Source organism: Lepisma saccharinum, chromosome 7 (genome assembly GCF_977018435.1).
Source record: "Lepisma saccharinum chromosome 7, izLepSacc3.1, whole genome shotgun sequence".
NCBI classification, from domain to species: domain Eukaryota; kingdom Metazoa; phylum Arthropoda; class Insecta; order Zygentoma; family Lepismatidae; genus Lepisma; species Lepisma saccharinum.
The window spans coordinates 86107599-86128391 of NC_139235.1; the positions used below are offsets into that span (position 1 = coordinate 86107599).

Genomic DNA, 20793 nt, shown 5'->3' on the forward strand with positions numbered 1-20793 from the left:
TCTATCATGATGACAAAATACATAAAATTGAACCAGACATAAAATAAAATTAAAATACAGCGTTCATAAAACATTATATATATACATATATGTATATATATATATATATATATATATATATATATATATATATATATATATATATATACACACACGTCATTTTATAGTACAAATTCTTCCCATCTTTGTGACTTTAGATGACAACAGTACAGTACATACTTGCATTAAAACATTGTGCCATACGTGTTTCAAAAACAGAATAAAAGGCTACAATTTGCAAGTGGGTGTAAAAAACATAAAATCTCCTTGTATGCCTGTTTGTTTGTGCAAGGTCTTCTTCTGACTCAACAATCTTGTAACCTTGCTGATAATGTTGGAACTATGAAAATATGTTTGTGCAAAGAGGTCTAGGCTAAATCAAAAACAGATTTTATTTAAATGTGTTCATTTACTTAACAGCGTTTGCATTGTGATGCATAGTTTTTTACTCCAAATTACATTAATTTTACAACTACCAGCTGGAAATTTTTTCAATTGGTTCCGATAGCCAATGGGAATTTTTAGACACACAATCGGAACCGATTGGTCTATCGGAACTGATTGGTCAATTGTAATGAATTGGTCTCTATTGGAAAGTATTTTTATTGTTTTCAATATATTACTTATGAAAAATTCTTATCTATACATCTGTAAATGCAATGGAGAAATCATATAAAACAACTAAAGTAAATCTGTGGTAAAGCATGTGGAATTTGTAACTTAGAAAAACTTTCACACATTTTTTTTTTTCAAATATATGAATACACATCTAACTTTGTAGCTAAATTGTGTTTAACACACTTATAGAAAATCAAAAAGCATGCTGCTTCAGTCATAAATTGACATGTTGTTCTTCCTTTATACTTGCGAAAACAGCAACAAATTAGGTTAAACAAAGAATCTTACCCATAACACTTGAAGTAGTGATAGACAAACAAAACACTGGGAAGATCGACTTAGCTGATCAAAAGCTTGCTCCTTTTTACAATTGCATTACATACATACAAGAATAACCATGGAAAGTCCATATTGCAAAACATAGGAACTACTATGAACATTTATATTCCAACTACTAGCTGCTTTAAGGTTGAGTTGGTTCTTCTTGGGTATTTATTAAGATAAATCTGACTTCAGTAGCATGCATTAGAATTCAGAAGAAATTCAGTTCAGATGTGATGTTTTTCCAATGAACTTCTAAATCACAGGAAGTGTGGTGTCAAGAATTAAACTACCTATGCTTTGAGTCAATAAATTAATTTATAACATATTTATTCTACAATATATACAAACTTACAATTGGATACAATTCACCAATTAAGATTCCGATTGAAACCAATACATTCTGATAGAATCCGATTCATTCCAATTGAAACTGATTGAAACCAATTCATTCCAATTGGAATTTCAATTGGAACCAATAGAAAATTCCAGCTGGGCTCACATTCCATGTGCATAATCATGTTGCCACACACACGTACAAATACATCAACTACAGACATCTTTTACCACACTGGAAATTATGAACTACAACGTAACATGTAAATAAAACTGTGCATCTTGCATAGAGCTGGGAATAATGGAAACTTGACAGATGAGCATTCAAAATAATTGTAAAGTGTTAATTGAATCTTGGAAGAATACTACTCTTGACAACTTTGCATAGAATTATTAATGGTTGCATTGCTACACATTTGTAAATGATCTAATAACATATAGCAAGTGTTGGACATGCCCAATTAGAGCTGGGAATAACTTGTAAGGTAAAAGTTAAAGGTAAAGTGTTCCCCTGTGCTTAGCACCACGCCATGAAGGCGTATAGGGGGTGTGGGGGTAACGCCCCACACTTCCTTGATCGGTCGTGAGTGGGGGTGATGTGATCAGCATCACGCCCCTGACTGCCTTTACCCCTCAGGGTTTCCCCCAGGTACCCATGTTATTCGACGCTGGGTGGGCGCCGGGGCCGCTTCCAATGTTAGAAAAGTTCCCGGATTTGAACCGGCCAGGGATCGAACCCGGGACCTTTAGCATTGTAGTCAGACGCGTTACCGACTGAGCCACCGTGGCCTGTACTTGTAAGGTAAGGTTTTCAGAATTTAAATTTCAATGTTCTGTTGTGTATATATATATCAAAATGTACTTATGAGGCTATGAATATGAATAATTTGGCTGTTAAAATTAAGAAAAACGTATTAGATTGTTTCTTATTTTCTTGTACAGTAAAACATTTTCAGTTACCTCTTCATCTACTCCACCATTGAAAAATCAATTTCTGCTAAGCTCTATGTGCCATTATCTGGTATCTGATACTAGTAACGTCTCCTTAACAACACCTTCCAAGGTATATTTCTAAAATGATGAGATTTTCTTCGGAAAATATTTACAAATATTGCGAATTGCACAGTGCATGTCTGGGCTCATTAAACAAACAGCGCTTTTATAAAAACCCTGCTTTCCTTAACAATGCTCTTTCAATAATAAGCAAAAATAATATGTTACACTTCTGATGGAAAAATCAATAATCTTCATAATATTAGTGTGGAACTACTTTTGTTGAAGATATTAGACTTCTGATGTTGGAACAATCAACAATCTTCGTAATATTAGTGTGGAACTACTTTTGTTGAAGATATATTTCGCCCAATCTTTGATGCAAGACGAATTGTCACAAAGTAAACAATCTCAATAAGGCTGAGAATGCTAAATCCCAAACAGAATCCAAGGATTCCTCCACAGTTGGCTGCAAGCAAAGAATCAAGTTGTAAATTATGTATTTATAACCTAAGTGTATGTTTTATAAAGTATAATGTTAGTTAAGCTTACAATATTAAAGCAAAAGTAGCTTCCACTTTGTTTTTGACGCTTACTATCATCAATAGGTTACAATTGATTTTGTTGCCTAATTTCAATCATCTATTCTACCTTCTTTCTTAACATCAATACTGAAGATTTCTATGCACCTTTTATAAGCTCCCTCATAGTTAAATTGTTAGTGATCTCACCCATGGTACTCCCTGGTCAGAGCTCCAAACTTTTGATGTTGACATCATGAGAACAATTGGAGAGGTACTTGGAAAGAAGAAGTAGCAGGCAATGGTCTAGAATGCCAGAGAAGAGGCAGTGATGGAATTCGACCTGTTGACCTGTGTCAGTGTCACCCAATGCAAAGCTGCTTAGCAGGCATTGACCCCAAAGGACTGTTGTGCCATGGGTTTAAATTTGTTATGCAAGTTTTACTCATATTGATAGTAATAGCATTTTCATTAACTAAAATTTATAAGAATTAAACTGATGTGAGCAATAGTAATGTTTATTCTATGCAAAAATTGTAGTTGAAGTTCTATTCTTGATATTCGGTATGTCAGAGGTCACGTGACTGTTGTAAGTTGGCAATGTTCGATTTTGGAAAGAGACATTTGTCGATATTTAATCATGTATGATTATCAGTGTTTCTTATAGTCTAATTTCAATTATATAATTCTCAAAGTACTGAAAGTAATGAATTTATAATGCAGTAAAATGCAATATCCAGGAATATTGCATAACATGCTACTGGGATCAGGAAAGTGAAATGTATAATATGAGAAAAATGGAGAATCTGTAAATGAAAACTTGGGATTCCACTGCTATTACTCTAATATGGATGATATTCAATTTGACGTCATCATGCAGTGTACTCTACGATAGGGTGACCATAATATTTTGACCCCAAAACGGGACATCCCAAGGAGGTCAGTTTAGCCCACCCCCTTTCTCCAAAAAAATCGGTTAGGCCAAATCATAAAATTATTGTGATTAGTAAAGTATGGGTCACACAAATAATACATTACAAGCAATAAATAAAATTCGATCTACGATTGCTAAAATGTATTATAATCTCAGCGTGACTTACATAGTGTTACTGGTCCCTTCTGGTCAACTTTTGAAGTTATTCCCATGCTGAAGTTGAGGAATGTTAGAAGTATTTATCAGAAGAACCAATCTTCTTGAGATCAACTTAATTCCTCACCGACCATTCATAAAACTCCCCATATCTGGCACACAAATAGAGATTTGTCATTTGAGTTTGTGTCAATATGTAGAATAGGAATTTAAATTTTTGCTGCAGGTTCGTATTGAAACTGCATATACGCTTTTGGGACATGCTTATTCACTGCTCTACAAATAATGGAATACATACACAAAGCAATACAACTTGGGAGACGAGCTAACTTAAACAGTAAACTGCTCTCAGATCGAACATTCTATATGACAATGGAACATTTTTATTGTTATGAAGTGCCTGAAATGCAGTCCAGCTGTTTTGCTATGGTGTTGCCATGACGCTAGTTTAAAAACTGCATCATTTTTTTTTTTTTTTAGCATGGAATGCCTCTCAAATTTAGATTTGGTTTTCAAGCTAATTCCTAGACTTTTATAAAACGGGACAAATAGTGGCTTTTTAATAACATGAATGGAACGACCGAGACAAGCTTCTGAACCGGGACTGTCCCAGTCAAAATGGGACGTATGGTCACCCTACTCTGGGAAGATATCGAGCAAACAGATTCACATGTGTAATGGAAAGCATATAAGTAGCATAGAGTGAGGAAATTTATTTTGAACCACATTTCATGGTTTCTGTACAGGTTTTTAAAAAGAAAAATGTACACATTTCTCATATGATCTTGATAATCAATTACTTTGGCAAAGACCATTTGCACAATGTTTACGTTCAACACATGATTGATCCATTTGCCCAAAATATGGTGCAATGAATTGTGGGAGAAGTTGTTCACTGAATATCATCCACTGAAAACTGAAAAAAGTTGGGATCTTAAATTTCGGGTTTTTCTATACCTATGATTGTATTATAATATAAAGTTTCCTGTGTATTCTTACCACAAAAGATAGTTCAACTTTTTACGCATGTGAAATTTGTATTTTTATTTATTTTATACTGTAAGGATATAGATGCCAGATACACAATTTCATATCCAAATTTCTTTCATGACAATTTTTCAATGTCTTCTTGTGTGTTGGTCTTGAGTTTACAAATGGGATGTATTTTTATTTTGTTCAACTTGGGATAAACTGATACAGTAAAAAGATGCTACATGTATTAAAAATTATTAGGGAATAGAAAAGAACAAAAGAATGGTTCTATTTTATTTTTAAGTATCTAAGATCATGTCTATCCTATATGAATGAAAATCGTTGTTAGAATTACCTAAGAAATCAGTCCACCCATAAAGCTCAGTTCTGTGTTTTGGGATAAATTGCATGTCCTTGAAAAATAGTGATACTTTTGTTACTGAATATCTGGAAATAAAATAGAAAATAAGTAATACTTATTTAGTATTAAATATTAATTATTAACATTCCTAATGTATGGGCCTGGATTGGGAAGGCAGGGGATTCATCTATAAATAGGCCACAATTGAAATGTAATGGAGAAATGACGTTGAAGAAAATAAGGTTCTGTAATGAAATGTGGGAACCACCTGTGATGAACCTGAACAAACACACACACACAAAGGAGGATGCTGTTGTACAGAAGCAATACACTTCTGCAACATGTAGAGGACATTAAATGAATATATTTTATGAGTAGCAGTTTTGCTCATTGAGGTCTTCTTTTGACAGATTCTTGAATCTTCACCAAATTGTCAGTTCTCAGCCATGTCCAGAAGATAAGTTCCAATTAGCCACAAAATAATACAAGAATATTAGTAGTAATTCACAATTATTGCATTAGATACAGTGACTCATAATTATCTTTTTGACATATTCACCACCGTTTTCAGACATTTGTTGTAGCATGACACTAAATTTTGTATGCCCATGTCATACATATCTGCTTTTAAAGACTAGAACCGTCTGTAAAACAGTGTACCACAGCGTTGCTGTCGCAATGTTGTCCTGCCCAAAACCACTTAAGCTGAAGGAAGAGATGAAAGTTCCCAGGTGCAAGGATGGGGTTGTATGGGGAGTGGTCGAGGACCTCCCTCTAGATCATGCAAAAGAGCGTGCTTGTGCTTAGCTGCATGGAGTCCTGCAAATTGGATCAGCCTTCAGTAGGCAGGAGACTAAATTAGAAATGCTATTTTTCTCCTAGCACTGACCTAAAACAACTGCATCACAGCACTACAATTGCACCAGATTACAGCCACATTCCACCTCTTCCTGCCTGCATGTGCTTGTCACGCTCCAACCACTATTGCCACATTTGGATGCCGTTGGAACTTACTTCCTGGACATGCCTTGTAGTACACATCATATTCTAAGATATATGATACCCAATAGATATTACAGTCTGAATCTTTAGTGTAAATTTTGCTAATTTGATCCTGGTTGAAGCCTAATTTTTACCAAATTTTGAATTAGTTCACATCATCTAATCAATAATTGTGATACCCAATAGATATTACTGGCTGAATTATGCCAATTTTCAAAGAAATTTAAAATTATTGCATGAAATGTTATTAGGGTGGGGGGTTGGCTAAACATACAATATTTGGCAAGGCCAGTGCTCAAAGTATAAGGGGAATACTATCCCCAGTTAAAGTAATATGCATGAAGCATAGCTATGATAATTTGCGTAATTATCCCCGACCTGCTTCATTGTGTGCATGTTGAATCATAAAATATCCCCAGTCTATACTCAAACTCGACCAAGAAGAATCCTCCTCCAAGAATTTCCACTTCAAACACTGGATATGGTTAAATGTGTAAGCACAGACCAAACAAAACCATGCTATAAGTGATCACTTGAAAACCACATACCATTTTACTTTGTCTAATTTTAAGAGAAATACATTTTTATTATCATATATTACCTGTTGGTACTAAAATTAACTAAAGAAGAAATATCAAAAGCTGAATGTGATGTCTGCACATCATATTGAATCTCGGTGCATGCTGGGAGACATTCGTTGCATTTGTTCAGTTGGCTTTGTACTTCTTTTGGAATTGCAAGAGAATCGTCTATATTCAGGAATGCCCTTCGAAGTCGTACCACTTAAAAAAAGAAGTAAATTTTTAATTTGTCTACCAAAATATTTGTCACAACAGCCAAAAATTTCATAGAACATAATTTACACCACATGCTAGCATTCTCACACATGTTAACTATTTTTTTGGCAAGTACGTTTACTTCCTCAAGCTTTCACCACTTCATGTGGCTTCTTCAGGAGGTTTGGCTAAATCATGATAGATGATAGTTTGTTAAAAGGTTAAATAGGTAGTCGGAAGTTACAGTCAAGCTAGCAGTGTCAAATGCGCATTCTCCAAAAGTCTGTCAGGCAACTTTTAACCCTCTGGCTTTTATCATGCTTTAACTAAATTTTGATCAACCTCCTGAAGAAGACACATGATGTGAAGAAGGTTTGAGGAAGTACAGTACATGCCAAGAAATAATGCATATTTTAAAAAAAAAAATCATAAGTCATAACATACTGGGTGTTTCAGAAATAATTGAGGGGTTACAAAATTTTATTGAAAGTAAAGTACGAGGGTTTAATTCACGTATTGAACTTACTTGAATGAAACCAGTCCAAATCGAAGGAGGAACTCAAACAGTTTTTTTTTACCCCTACAAATGTTCAATGTGTGCACCACGGGTGACATGGCACACATCAACACAAATAGTATAGTTCTCGTCTCACACATCAATGTGGGCCTGTCGATAGTGTATATCACTGCAATGATACCCTCCCTTAGGTCTACTATATCACACAGCATTGGTGGGACGAATACCTTGTCTTTGAGGAAACCTCACAAAAAGAAGTCACAGGGTGTAAGGTCCAGTCATCTAGGGAACCAAAATACTGAACAATACACTGTGAATGGTGTGGGTGATGTGAGTGTTGCCTAGCAGCAGAAATGTGAACTCTCAGCTTAACAAAACATACACCTACAAACTGTTTGGATTCTTGTTCAATCTGGACTGGTTTCATTAACGTAAGTTCAATAGTGTACTTGCAATAAATTTTTGTAAACCCTCAATTATTTCTGAAATGCCTGCTATAATTTCATGAATATATCCTTGTATTTCATTGTTGGCTTCCTGGATACAATTTTTCTTTATTCTAGATAGTATCTAAACCAAATCAACTTGTTATATTTGGGATATTTGATAGTTAAAGTTGTATTATACCTTTAGAAATATTTTTAACACATCTCCATTGACGTGGACCACAATACACAGTGTTCTCATCACCTGTAAGAAAGATAAAACAGTCATAACACATAATCAGATATTTTTATGTTGCTATTACAGGTAGTTGTTCGGTACAATAATCAAGTGGAACATGCCTCTCGAACTAAGATAAGCAGCTAGAGTATTTCACATAGGAAAGTAGGGCCTCCCAAATGGGGTAGCGATAACGTCATTGCCTTGTAATCAAGAGGTCCTGGGTTTGATACCCTGTGGAGGCACAAGTGATTTGGATCCCACTTTTAACTGTAGGTCCAGTCCTGATTAACCTTCCTGTGCATAACGTGGACTCAAAACTCAACTCTATCCCAATCAACATAGGAATGTAAAGATGCAAATGGCATTTTGAAAGTTGGTTCTAAAACTGTGGCCACGCACTGCCTCTTACACTTCTTCTATAATAATTATTTTCAGACGAATCATTAAAGAGAGAAATTAGTTATGGTCATCAACTCTGGATTTGCAACTGTAATACCTACCACCTTTATTTACAATTACTGTATATTTATGAGAGTTAACATTAATTAGGGCAACGATAAGATATTTAACTTACTTACTTCTGACCAGAGGATGGAGTCTTTTTCTGTCAGGGTATCCTGCCTTGGAGAATTGCCTTCAACTCATCTGAAGAGTTCCTCCTACCCTTTTGCAGTGTGCAGTCTCACTACATATGCAGATGCTGCCATTGACCATAAGTAATATGATTCTTCTGCCACCATTCATCGATATAAGTCATCATCTCAACAGACCTGACCTTAAGTTATCCTCGAGTATCTCTGCCGAAACCCCCTTCTCTTGTCTGTTAATTGACCCTACTCTCGGAAGGGATTGATTAGTACAACCTCAGAATGTATCTGAAGCTGAAGGAATAGTTGACTTTACTTGAAGATGTCATATGTTGAACAACATATTCCCTTGAGCCTCCAATTAACCAATTAGCACTGGCTAAATATATACAGCGTGTCCGGCTTAAAAGTGCAATAAAAGAAAAAATCATTATGTCTAATATTTAACCAAGAGCACCTTTACGTAGTTTGAAAGGTAATCTCAAATTATTTTTTTCCTGTGCTTGCAAAACGTCAACACTTGCGTGCATGTGCGAACTGAACTGAATTGAACAGTCGTAGTATTAGTAGCCATGTGGATCCCCGGACATTACTCCTCTTGATTTTTTCTTTGGGGTTTTGTAAAGTCACAATTGTACCAGACACGAGTTTGTGACCTTCCTCATGTACGACATCGTATTTGTGCTGCAATCCGAAATGTGATTCCAGTGATGACGAACAACACATGGGTGGAGCTTGAATACAGGTTGGACATCTGTAGAGCAACTAATGGCGCTCATATTGAGATGTACTAGGTATGTAAAAAAAATATTTTGAGTTACTCTATAGGTAGAAGAAAAATCTACGAAAATATCTTAATAAACTTAAAACTTATAAAATTTTATTTTATTGTACTTTCAAGCTGGACACACTGTATTTTATGTATATGCACCTTAAACTTCATCAATCTTCCATTTCAGTCCTCTTTGCTTCCTTTTCATGCAAACATCAAGGAAGCTGCTTTAAGTAGAAGGAATAAGTGATTTTTAATAATATATTAGATAGAATTGTTTCAAAGCAAAGCATTCCACATGAATTTTTACTATATCTCATCGAGAATAGCATATGATCTGTTCACAATAAATTCATTTAAAAAATAAATATGTTTCAAAGAAGAGAAAGTGTGGAAATGCCTAAATACTCACGTGGCATGTAGAAAGTTACACAGCCACACATCCTTAAAGTAAGGTTAACTTTGCATTCAAATTCGCAGTTGTCTTGGGTGTAGTACTTGAAGTATTGTAGCTTCTTTTCATCTGGGAAGAAGCAGCCTCTCTTCGTGGGGTGGTAAGATCTCAAGTTCTCCAAGGTTGTGAGCATGGATGGCTTTAGGGCAACCACCAGCTCTCGGTTGTCTGGGAGTTTAAAGTACTTCTGTTTCATGCTGGGTCTCTCAGCAGGGTTATGCAATGCCATCTGGAAACAAAATTAGATTCAAGAAACCACAAGAATACTTACTATTGGGGAATCAACAGTGGCGTATGCTGAGTACAAGATCAGGACTATCTCATTATGACATATAGTCCTAGTCTATGGAAGAAGGGAGAAGACTAGGTCCATGTAGATGCGGTGCATAAATGGTTACACCCCCCCATTTTGCTCATTTTCGGCATCTTCAAAGAAGCCACCATGTTGAATTAGCAATGGCAGTCAGGTTGCACACCCCTAAAAAATCAGGTTGCCGACTACTATGTAATCAGGTTCCAACTCCAGAATCACCACCACCATGTTATTCAAGTGACTCCGTGAGTAATTTTATTCACAATTTCTAATCGAGTTTTATTCTGTATTTTACTCTGTAGACTTCAGGCTTCACCTACTTAGCCTAGACTATACGCTTCTGAGAATCAATTCACAACTGTTGCAGGAAAAATGTTTGAGATTATAACACTCAAGAGCATTAGCATCTTCATGTTTATTTTTCAACACGTGGAAAACATTCCACATGTTTTTATATCTTATTTTTGTTCAAAGTGAATAAGATTCATTTCTTTTAATAGGATAAGGCACTGGACTCTGAAAATTTAGCTGTTTGCATGTTACATTATTATATCTTAGTCTGGTAATTTATTCAATTTTTTTTCTTTTTTCTTTTTATTAATGATCGAGTGGGAACTCCTTAAAACATTAAATGGTAGTGCAGTTATATTTTCAGTATATCTACCATCCTTACAAGTGAGCGGTGAAAAGAGATAGATAAACTAGACAAATGTACTTAATTTTACCATGCAGTCATGTTTATGAAAATATAACCTGTGCACTAACCCCTCAAAGTTGAATTTATATGCATGAACCATGTGAATTTAAGTGAAGGAAAATATATTTATTTAAAAACTCTTCCTTAATCTGATTCCCTAATGTATAACTGCAAAGTGGGAGTTTTTTATTGTGTTAAATTCACTTTGTGCTCAGATAGTATAATTAGGACTACGCTTTACGTATTTCCACTAGGGATTGAAGCCAAGATTTCTTGAATACAAAAGTGTCACTACATGCCGTCAAGAAGTCCTGCAAGGTGGGAGTAGAGTGAAGAAACTGTAATCTATATATCTATTAAAAATAATGATAACAACAGCAAGAACAACAAGACACACCTCCTGAAATGAAATCACAAAAGATCCAATGCTTAAATGAAGAATGAACAATAACAGTTGAAATAGTCAATAAGAAATGTGCTTAAGAAATGTTTATTCTCTGATGACAGAATGTCACCGAAGTTACAGCATTTAGAATGCGTAAACATCACACATCTACAGGAGAACCAGGACACTTGAAATTATGACATTACCTTAAATCCCATCTCTGGTGAGCCACATGTTTTGTCCATATCATTCAGATCAGCTACTATTATAAGTCCTAACCCACTCTGAAAACCTGTGCCTAAACTACGATGTGGGTAAATTTGGCGCTCTTCCAAAAATGATATTTTCCTGTTGTATCCAGTTTCCAGGGTCCAATTTTGCATCGTTTTCCATTGGTTAAGTGTATCCAGATTGTAAATAATTCTGTAAGTGATCAGAATAGATGAAATATGTGTAGTGATACCATAACAACTTCCTTAAAATGCCAAAAATAAACATTGTTTTAAGGTTACATAAATCTTTCTAAGCTTTATTCTTACAATTGTGATTAACCTGATATGAGGTAAGACAATTCATATTAGTAGCCAAATACTGATGGTTTTTAGTATTTGAAGTGATGTACTGAATTTATTTTCAGCATTAACTGCTTTGCGTTACATGAAAGTCGCTCACACATACACAATTTAATAAATTTAACTTATCAGTGTTAATTACTCACGTTTTATCTGTGTACATGTCTTTTGGACTTAGCATATTAAAAGTGCAGCAGACCCCTTCTTCTGTCAAGAAAGGAAATATAATCTTTTTGCAATCATCCTCTCTTTTGAATTGCCATGAACAGGATTGTATAAGCCTGTTACAAGGAATTCCTACCTGTATGGTAATAGAAAACATACGTATAAGTTAAACAGAAGAGGACAAATGGGTGGTGGACTATATCAAAGTGTTCAAAGATTAATATGGAACAGGGATGTTCCTATGAAATGCAAGAAGGTAATATATAACTCATACTATGTGCCAATAATTATGTATGGAGCAGAGACTTGGACAATGACAGAGAGAGACAAAAGAGGAGTGGAGATGACATTTTTAAGGAGTATATTGGGGAAGACTAGAAGGCATAAAATAAGGAATGAGGAGATCCGACAGACAGTGGGTGTGGTGAAGCTTCAGGACAGGATAGATCAGGCACAGATGAGATGGTTCGGACGCATGAAGAGGATGGATGCAGAAAGACTACCAGTAAGAGGTTACCATGCACAAGGAGTGGGAATAAGGGCAAGCGGGAGACCAAGATGTCGGAGGAAAGAGCAGATAGAGGAGAGTGTTAGGAGACGAGGACAAGATTGGAATACCATGGAAAGAGAGGAGTGGTGGAAGACCAGGAAAAAATGGAGAGGCTTGACTTCTATGCCGACCCAGCCAGAGGCAGGAAACGGCAAAGGATGATGATGATGATGATTATCTTTCTTTCATAAGTAAGTCAATCCAATAGAAATCCAATTAATGTTATCAAATTTATGAATATAGTAGTCCCTCATTATCCACATGTCGTTTTTTATAGTTCACTATTACATTAATGAGGATGTGAAGAATGAAAAAAAAATAGTGTAGTTTTCCTATGACACTTAACTTTGAAAGTTATATCTAAAATGCATGATAAGGTGTTAAGTAAGATGGTAATTTATCAACGAAATATCATAGGTATGCATATAAATGAAAAGAGACTTATATGTAAGGTTCACCACTATTTAAAAATTCTATCGAAGCTGATGTAGTTTTTTATGAATGAAAACTACATATGCTTACTATTTACCAGGTTCAGCTTTGAGAGGAGGAGGGACTTAGGGGGGTTGGAACCCTATATATCCATCTGGGGAAATATTTCTTTGAAAATGGCTACAAAATGGGCATGATGTTTGAAATGTGGTTACAATATTAGAAATGCAGTAACAGTTTGAAATAGGTTGGCAACATAGTTTGACCCAAAGATAACTGAAACTGTACACAGAGGGGCTTCTGATGTTCTTAGCCTGGTTATCCATTGTGTGTGTGTGTGTGTGTGTGTGTGTGTGTGTGTGTGTGTGTGTGTGTGTGTGTGTGTGTGTGTGTGTGTGTGTGTGTGTGTGTGTTTGTAAGACATTGATCCCAAGATGTATTGATCATTATTCATGTTTTTACATGTACAACACACTGTGAAATGTAAGAAATATCACCTGGTAATAATTACCTCAACCAAAAACTTAATATTTTCTTCATCTGTTCTATTATATATTTTGGTGGTTCGGAGTCCATTACATATCAATGATAAAGTAGAAAGGATCCTGTGCCTGGAATTAGATTCAACTGTATAAACTGGCAGCTGAAATTTTATATATACCATATACTTCTGAATCCAAGATGAGGTTTTTTGCGCAATTTCGTGCCCAGAAGTATGGGGTTGTCTTTCTTTCGCGGCATATGATGTGCAGATCACAAAATCACAATGACAGTGGCTGTGACACTGCAGATTCTGTGGACCATTCCAGTGAGGAGGACTAAGTGGGATCTGTATCTGACTAAGGGATGTCTGTATCTGATTTTATTTTTTGTGTACCGCTACTTTTATTGTCTCCTTCAGTTACTTGTAATAAAGTAACCATTTGTAAGTTTTGAAAATAGTTTTTCTGTAATCCCTTGTAGAAAAGTGGGTGGGTCGTCTTGGATTCGGAGTCGTCTTGCATTCAGAGATATACGGTATATGTAATAATAATATTAAATATGTCAAAAAGAGAGCATTTTGGTAGATATTTTCACTACCAAAGAAAATAGATATATTACGTTACACGCACGAAGAATATACTCCATATTAGCTACCAAGTTTTATCTGTGTGTGTATGGGTGGATGTGTGTTTGTGTGTGTGCATTCAAGATTTCTCTTCTCATCAATTCTTTTCCAAAAATTTGTCATTATCTACTCTTTTGTCACATTTATTATTATACCTCGGATCTTTTTTCTTCTCTTTCATAAATGTGGAAACACCCACCTAAAACACATTCTGATTGAGAAACATGAATCAAATGACCTGATAATTGAACAATTTTTAAAAAAAGATGTTCAGAATATTTAGAACTGTTAATATATAAGTATTTCTGCAACTCTACTATATCTATCCAATAGAGTTTTGCTTAAAGACATTCTTATGTTCACATAACAATTGGAGTTTGTTTGTTTTTCAGTCCACTTTATACACAGAAATGTTAATCAAGACTGGACCTACAGTTTAAAGTAGGATCCGAACTACTGTGAAATGGTATCCCTTGATCACAAGGTGGTGATGTTACCACTATGCCATCGGAGAGGTCCTGTTTACGTAAGAGATAATCTGAATATTACACTTTCTTTCATATAATCGTAATATCTACTTTTAATGAGGACTTCATGTTTTGCATAATTTCCAGGATATTCAGACTCTATGAAAGTGTTGCATGAAGCCTAGTGAGATGGACTCCAGAAAAGTTTTCTCATTACACATTCTCTAGGAATTTTAATTACTTCTTTTTCTACTGAAAATAGTTATGCTCACATATATCAACTGACATTATGTCAGGATATGCAAGATAGTAGAATGATATTTGAATAATTGAAAGAAATATTAAGCACATGCTACAGGCAACATTTCCCCTTTATCTTCCATACCCTACTACAGAATAGCATACTCTATATCCTGTACCAGCTAACTGTAGACCAGGTGAATGAGAACAAGTCTCTGCACATGTAGTGATGAGAGATGGCTCCACCAATGAACAGTGAGAGAAACGGGATTGCATAATGGACAACTGGAGTTACCTGCTTTCCCACCCAGTCAACACACTAATGTTGCCACAACGTTGTATGAATGTTGTATTTATGATGAATGTTGTATGTAGGGGAACAACGTTGTGATAACGTTGCCACAACGTTGTACGCTTGTTGTATTTATGATGAATGTTGTATGTAGGGGAACAACGTTGTGATAACGTTGCATCAACGTTACAAAAAACATTCCACTGAATACACTTTAGTTTGGATGATCACCACCATGAGCGCCACAAGCGTCAGATCGGAGTGTTTTGTTTAATCTGAATTTGTGTGTGCACTGACCACCAAACCTTATATTTCCTACAGCGTACACTAGATGGCAGTGCGACTCAAGTGAAAAACAAACATAACTTTTAGTAACACAAATAAGGATACTTTCGATTGTAATTAGTGAAAAAATGTGTTTTATTATCCTTCGAAAGATGTGTGAATATTGAAGTTGTAAGGAAGATCAGAAAATGAAATGTGTTGAATACAAGTGAAACTCCCATGATAAATATTTTTATTCCAGACTATATAATCAGGAGCTAAGTACTGCAAAAACATCATGGCATCCGGGGAGGCCCACTCCCCGAGAATCAAGGTGGAAACCTAACGGTGACAACTGAAGCCCTGATTGTGCATCGCGAACTGTGCTGCAATCCACGTTTACAGCACCTTGTATTCTGCTTAACTGGAAGCGAACTGTGCTACAATCCACGTTTGCAGCACCTTGTACTTTGCTTATTTTGCAACACCTGAAATAACTCTGTCTCCTAATTGTCTCGTCTTCAAAAAGGATTACTAGGTTGCCTCCCTTCGCTCACCATGCATAAAGGGCTCCCCCAACAAGTTGGGGGTGCAAACTGTCGAGACAGGATAATCCAAAAACAAGACCGAGGCAACTCAAGAAGCACTTCAGCCGATTCAAAAACACCCAGGGATCGCTCTCGATCTCCTCTTCAACTACCAAAGAAACAAAAATATCAAGAACAAACACGCAATCCAAAGTTAAATCCCAGAGATACCACACAAATTGATGATCGAACTGAAGAAAATTCCACTGTCTACAACTTCCTACTACAAAATTACGACCCCAAGTACAGAACTCCTAAGTTGCTCCTTCAACAGTTACAAAAATACCTCCCCCGAGCACAAGTAGAACAAATTATATTCACCAGAAATGGCATCATTATCAAATCCAGAGATCCGCAATTTCTATCCACTTTGAGAAACAAAGTTTCGTTCGAAATTTTTGGACCACAGGCTGCTCTATCCCAACTAACACCCAAAACCGCCAAACAATCACCACCCCCAAACAAACCACCTCATATGTCAGTCGTTATTAAAGGTGTAGATCCAGAACTCGCTGACCAAGAAGTATTAGAAGAACTACGGTTGGAAGGGCATGAAGTTATAAAATGCGTTCGAATCCAAAACAACAAAGGACCAACTTACCTGATGCGAGTAATAACAGATTGTTCTAGCACAATCGATCGCTTACTTCATGAAGGGGCTTATATATATCGCCAACGACATAGGGTTGAACCATCGCATTCAAGGGCACCTCTTCCGTTACGATGCGAACGCTGCCAGAAATACAACGTCCACACTACGGCAAATTGCCCCGAAACACCTATCTGTGGCTATTGTTCTGGCCAACACACAACTAAAGAGTGCACAAATCTGAATGCACCACCCAAATGTAACACGTGCAAACAAGCTCATCCCTCATATAGTTACCGTTGTGCTGCACGCCCAAACCCCGAAGCCTCACGCCCTGACCTAACTGTACCATTAAGAACTATGGACTCTACAACTCCACCACAGAACTCTCTGAAACAACCAGTGACTGTTGAAGATCTACTTAGATTTCAAACATTAACCCTACAAAATATCCACCCATTTCTACGCCAACATATATTACAACAGATAGTACAGACAGCTAAGACTCTTTTTCGTGTCCATCTGTTCGCTACATATTCTGGTCCACATGTACATTTTCAAATTGTACCACTGGAAACTGAAGTTTAGAAACCTAACTGTTATTCATATAATTATGGCGGGCTATATACAATATAATTTTCTATTTATGAACATCCGTTCTCTACCGAAATATAAAGCTATATTCCAGGAACTTCTCCTGGAAGAAAACATTCATTTCTTTGCACTGAATGAAACCCGTATCCCCAAAGCCACACCCCTCTACATACCCAGGTATTCCTTGCTACATACACCTGGTCCTACAACGGCGCAACGATTATGTGGTGGAGTAGCCCTAGGGATCAAACCAAAATTTCCCTATAGAACAAATATATTACCACCTCAATTTCCATACCAAGAATATTCTATTGCCACACTTTATCTCAAAAGTATAAATGTGACATTGGCTACTGTATATATACGACCCACTAGCCCTCTACCTACGGACTTCTTTCTTTATATCGCTACTACATACCGTCACTACTTCATACTAGCTGATATTAATATACATAGTCGAACAAATGCAGAACGAACAGCTTTCCACACTACCATCGATAATAATACTACAGGTATATTTCAAGATTTACCATCTGCAACTCGTCCAGAGAGTAACACAACCCCCGATGTAGTTTTTGTATCACCTTCCTTAGCTGACAAAATTAACATAGAAGTCCTTGCACCGATAGGAAGTGATCATGCACCAATTAAAATAACTCTTCCAGTGCACCACTATACTCAACACAAACAGGTCCCTCCAAAGCGGATCTATGATTATAACAGAGCAAATTGGGAAGGTTATCGAGAAGATCTCGCCACTGTCTTTCAAAATCTCACCCCTCCAACGAACTCTAACGAATTAGATAAGGCTGTAGAAAACATCACGTCAGAAGTCAAACAAGCAGCAAGTACACATATACCACAGATAACTGTGAACAGTTTTAAACCTAAACTACCACCTAAATACCTTCATCTAGTGACTGCATCACGTCGTGCCTATCGGGAATACGTACAAACAAGGAATCCTGAATGTCTGCGAGTTCACCGTCAATGGATAAGAACTGTCCATAACTACATAAAGGCACACAAACAACGTCAGTGGATCGACACTTGCAATCACCTTGATGCTGAAAGCCATCCTAGCAAATTCTGGAAACGATTTCATATGCTTACAGGAAAACATACAAGTACTACGTATCCTCTTCTCTCACAACAACAAGCTCTTACAAATGATTACGAAAAGGCAAATGAATTTGCACAAATTCTCCAAGACACATTTACTCCTCCGCTTCCGCTTGCTCCTAATAGCAGATTAGAATCTCAAATAACAAGGAAGGTACATCCTGAAAATAGACAACTGCAACCCAGCCCTCATCATGCTATCAACGCAAATCACCCTCTTACTACTTTAATTACCACAGATGATATAACAAACGCAGTCCGAAACAAAAGAAACACTGCCCCAGGGTTTGATTCCATAACATATGTTTTGATAAAGAAAGCTCCACTAGCAATGTTGTCATTTCTCGCCTTGATATACAACTTAATCCTTCGCACTGGATATTACCCTGTCGAATGGAAAGTGTCGAAGGTACTCATGTTTCCGAAGCCTGATAAAGATCGTACAGACCCAAAATGCTATAGACCAATACAACTAACATCAACACTCAGCAAAATCCTTGAAAAAATTTTAGTCCGCCGATTACACTCTCACTTATTGTCAAATAATTTTCTCCCGATACACCAAGCCGGATTTAGGCCACACTTTAGCATCTTGGATAACCTACTAAGACTCTCAAATCGAATCTACAACCAGTACAATACATCTAAACCCTCTTGTTTAATACTATTCGATCTTGAAAAGGCATTCGATAAAGTGTGGCACACCGGCCTCATATATAAACTGCATAAGTTTCGCCTTCCTCTCTGTTACATTCGTTTAATTTTCAACTTTCTTACCAACCGAATGGCATATGTAACAATAAATAACAATATGTCTCACCCTATCTTCTTGAACGCCGGAGTACCGCAAGGATCGGTTTTATCTCCACTCCTCTACTTACTTTATGTCGCAGATATGCCAACATTCTCTCAGGTGTCAACATACCAATACGCTGATGATACAGCTCTACTGGCTTGTGGTTCTACAATTCAAGCAATAAATCGCATTATGCAACCAGCTATTAATGTATTTCAACGATGGTGTGACACTTGGAGACTCACCATCAATAGCGCAAAAACTCAAGCCATAATATTTCTTCCTACAGGATGTCGCTCACGGATACAAAGAAATCCAAGTCTGTTAGATCTTAAGATCCGTGGCACACGCATAATACCAACCAACAGCGTCAAATACCTTGGTGTCATATTTGACACAAAACTAACATGGACACCACACCTGCAGAACATCAAAAAGAAAGCCAAAAACAGACTACAGCTGATGAAGAGACTTGTCGGCACGAATTGGGGACTTCGAGCAAACATCCTCCTAAATACCTATCTGGCCTTTCTTCGGCCCGTACTTACGTATGGACACACAGCATGGCTCTCAGCAGAGGACTCGTTCTATGAACGACTACAAATCATAGAGAGACATGCATGTCGACTGGCATACAGAATCAAACTACCAAGTCCAACTCGACTCTTATATACACGAATAAGTTTTCCACATATAACACTTCACCTAGAGGCATTGCGAAAAGAATATATAAATAACAGGATGAACAAAGAACACCCACCGTTGGTTCACACAATCCGTGAAGATGCAATACACGACTGCTACCCGTACAGATTGTATACTCCATTACAACATCTTTTAACTCTGTATACTCTGACCATCGGGCCCAGACATCCTGATTATGAACTATACACCATTCATCATCCACCACAATTACGACCACATTTATACCCTTCATATTGCAACTAATAATCAAACTACAAGAAAGGGTATTTATTTACTAACATAAGAATGAAAGTAGGGTGTTACATAATATAGCCATGAAAATCCAAGGTCATTTCAAGACCAGGTTAGTGTTCATCTCATAATCCCAAAAATAGAAAAAGTGCACTTAGCCTATCCATTATTATTATTATATATTTAAAAGTATCAGCACGTACCGAAGAGAGGGACATAACCCTCTAAACGGATGAACGAAAAAAAAAAAAAAAAAAAAACTGCAAAAAGAAACTGATTACCAGGTGTAGTTAAAGATTGGATAATTCATCAAAATCTACAGACTAACAATTGCTTATTTTGGTGGAGCAGGAAAAGTTTTTGTAATATGTAAAGAGAAACTGTGACATTACAAACATGAGTTTTTCCTGTTACGCATATGTATTATATACAAAAATGGCTTGGCAAGATTGCTAATAGCTTACCATGCGAAATAACCATATTTTAAATATGCATTGTTATATTCAGAGGCCTGCACAAGACCTGGAGCAGACCCATTCGCGAGACATTGCTCCTGAAATGCCATACAACCTGCGCAACATCCTCGCTTGAGCAGCTTGTATGCCCACCTGCCCAGATCGTTCCTGGCAGGCATTGTAGACCCGCCGGGTACCCGCAGT

General features: G+C 36.6%; 1 protein-coding gene across 1 annotated transcript; it reads right to left on the bottom strand.

The window, feature by feature from the left end:
- Nucleotides 1–2441: 2441 nt before the first annotated feature.
- LOC145990320 (pickpocket protein 28-like) lies at nucleotides 2442–12235 on the bottom strand. The gene is made up of 7 exons (XM_083126009.1): nucleotides 12139–12235; nucleotides 11627–11843; nucleotides 9984–10254; nucleotides 8174–8236; nucleotides 6855–7035; nucleotides 5246–5337; nucleotides 2442–2776 (listed from the first exon to the last, which is right to left on the bottom strand). Exons 1-7 carry the CDS (start codon nucleotides 12171–12173, stop codon nucleotides 2640–2642), a joined length of 996 nt encoding a protein of 331 aa, XP_082982135.1. The 5' UTR covers nucleotides 12174–12235; the 3' UTR covers nucleotides 2442–2639.
- Nucleotides 12236–20793: the final 8558 nt, after the last annotated feature.

What these genes read in the sequence shown, in the direction of transcription:
- LOC145990320 (XM_083126009.1), bottom strand. Translation starts at nt 12,173, where the DNA reads ATGCTAAGTCCAAAAGACATGTACACAGATAAAAC. An exon ending in GACATGTACACAGATAAAAC is followed by an intron (nt 11,844 to 12,138) that starts GTGAGTAATTAA and finishes GATCACTTACAG; the next exon opens with AATTATTTACAATCTGGATA. An exon ending in GTTAATTTTAGTACCAACAG is followed by an intron (nt 5,338 to 6,854) that starts GTAATATATGAT and finishes TTTTATTTCCAG; the next exon opens with ATATTCAGTAACAAAAGTAT.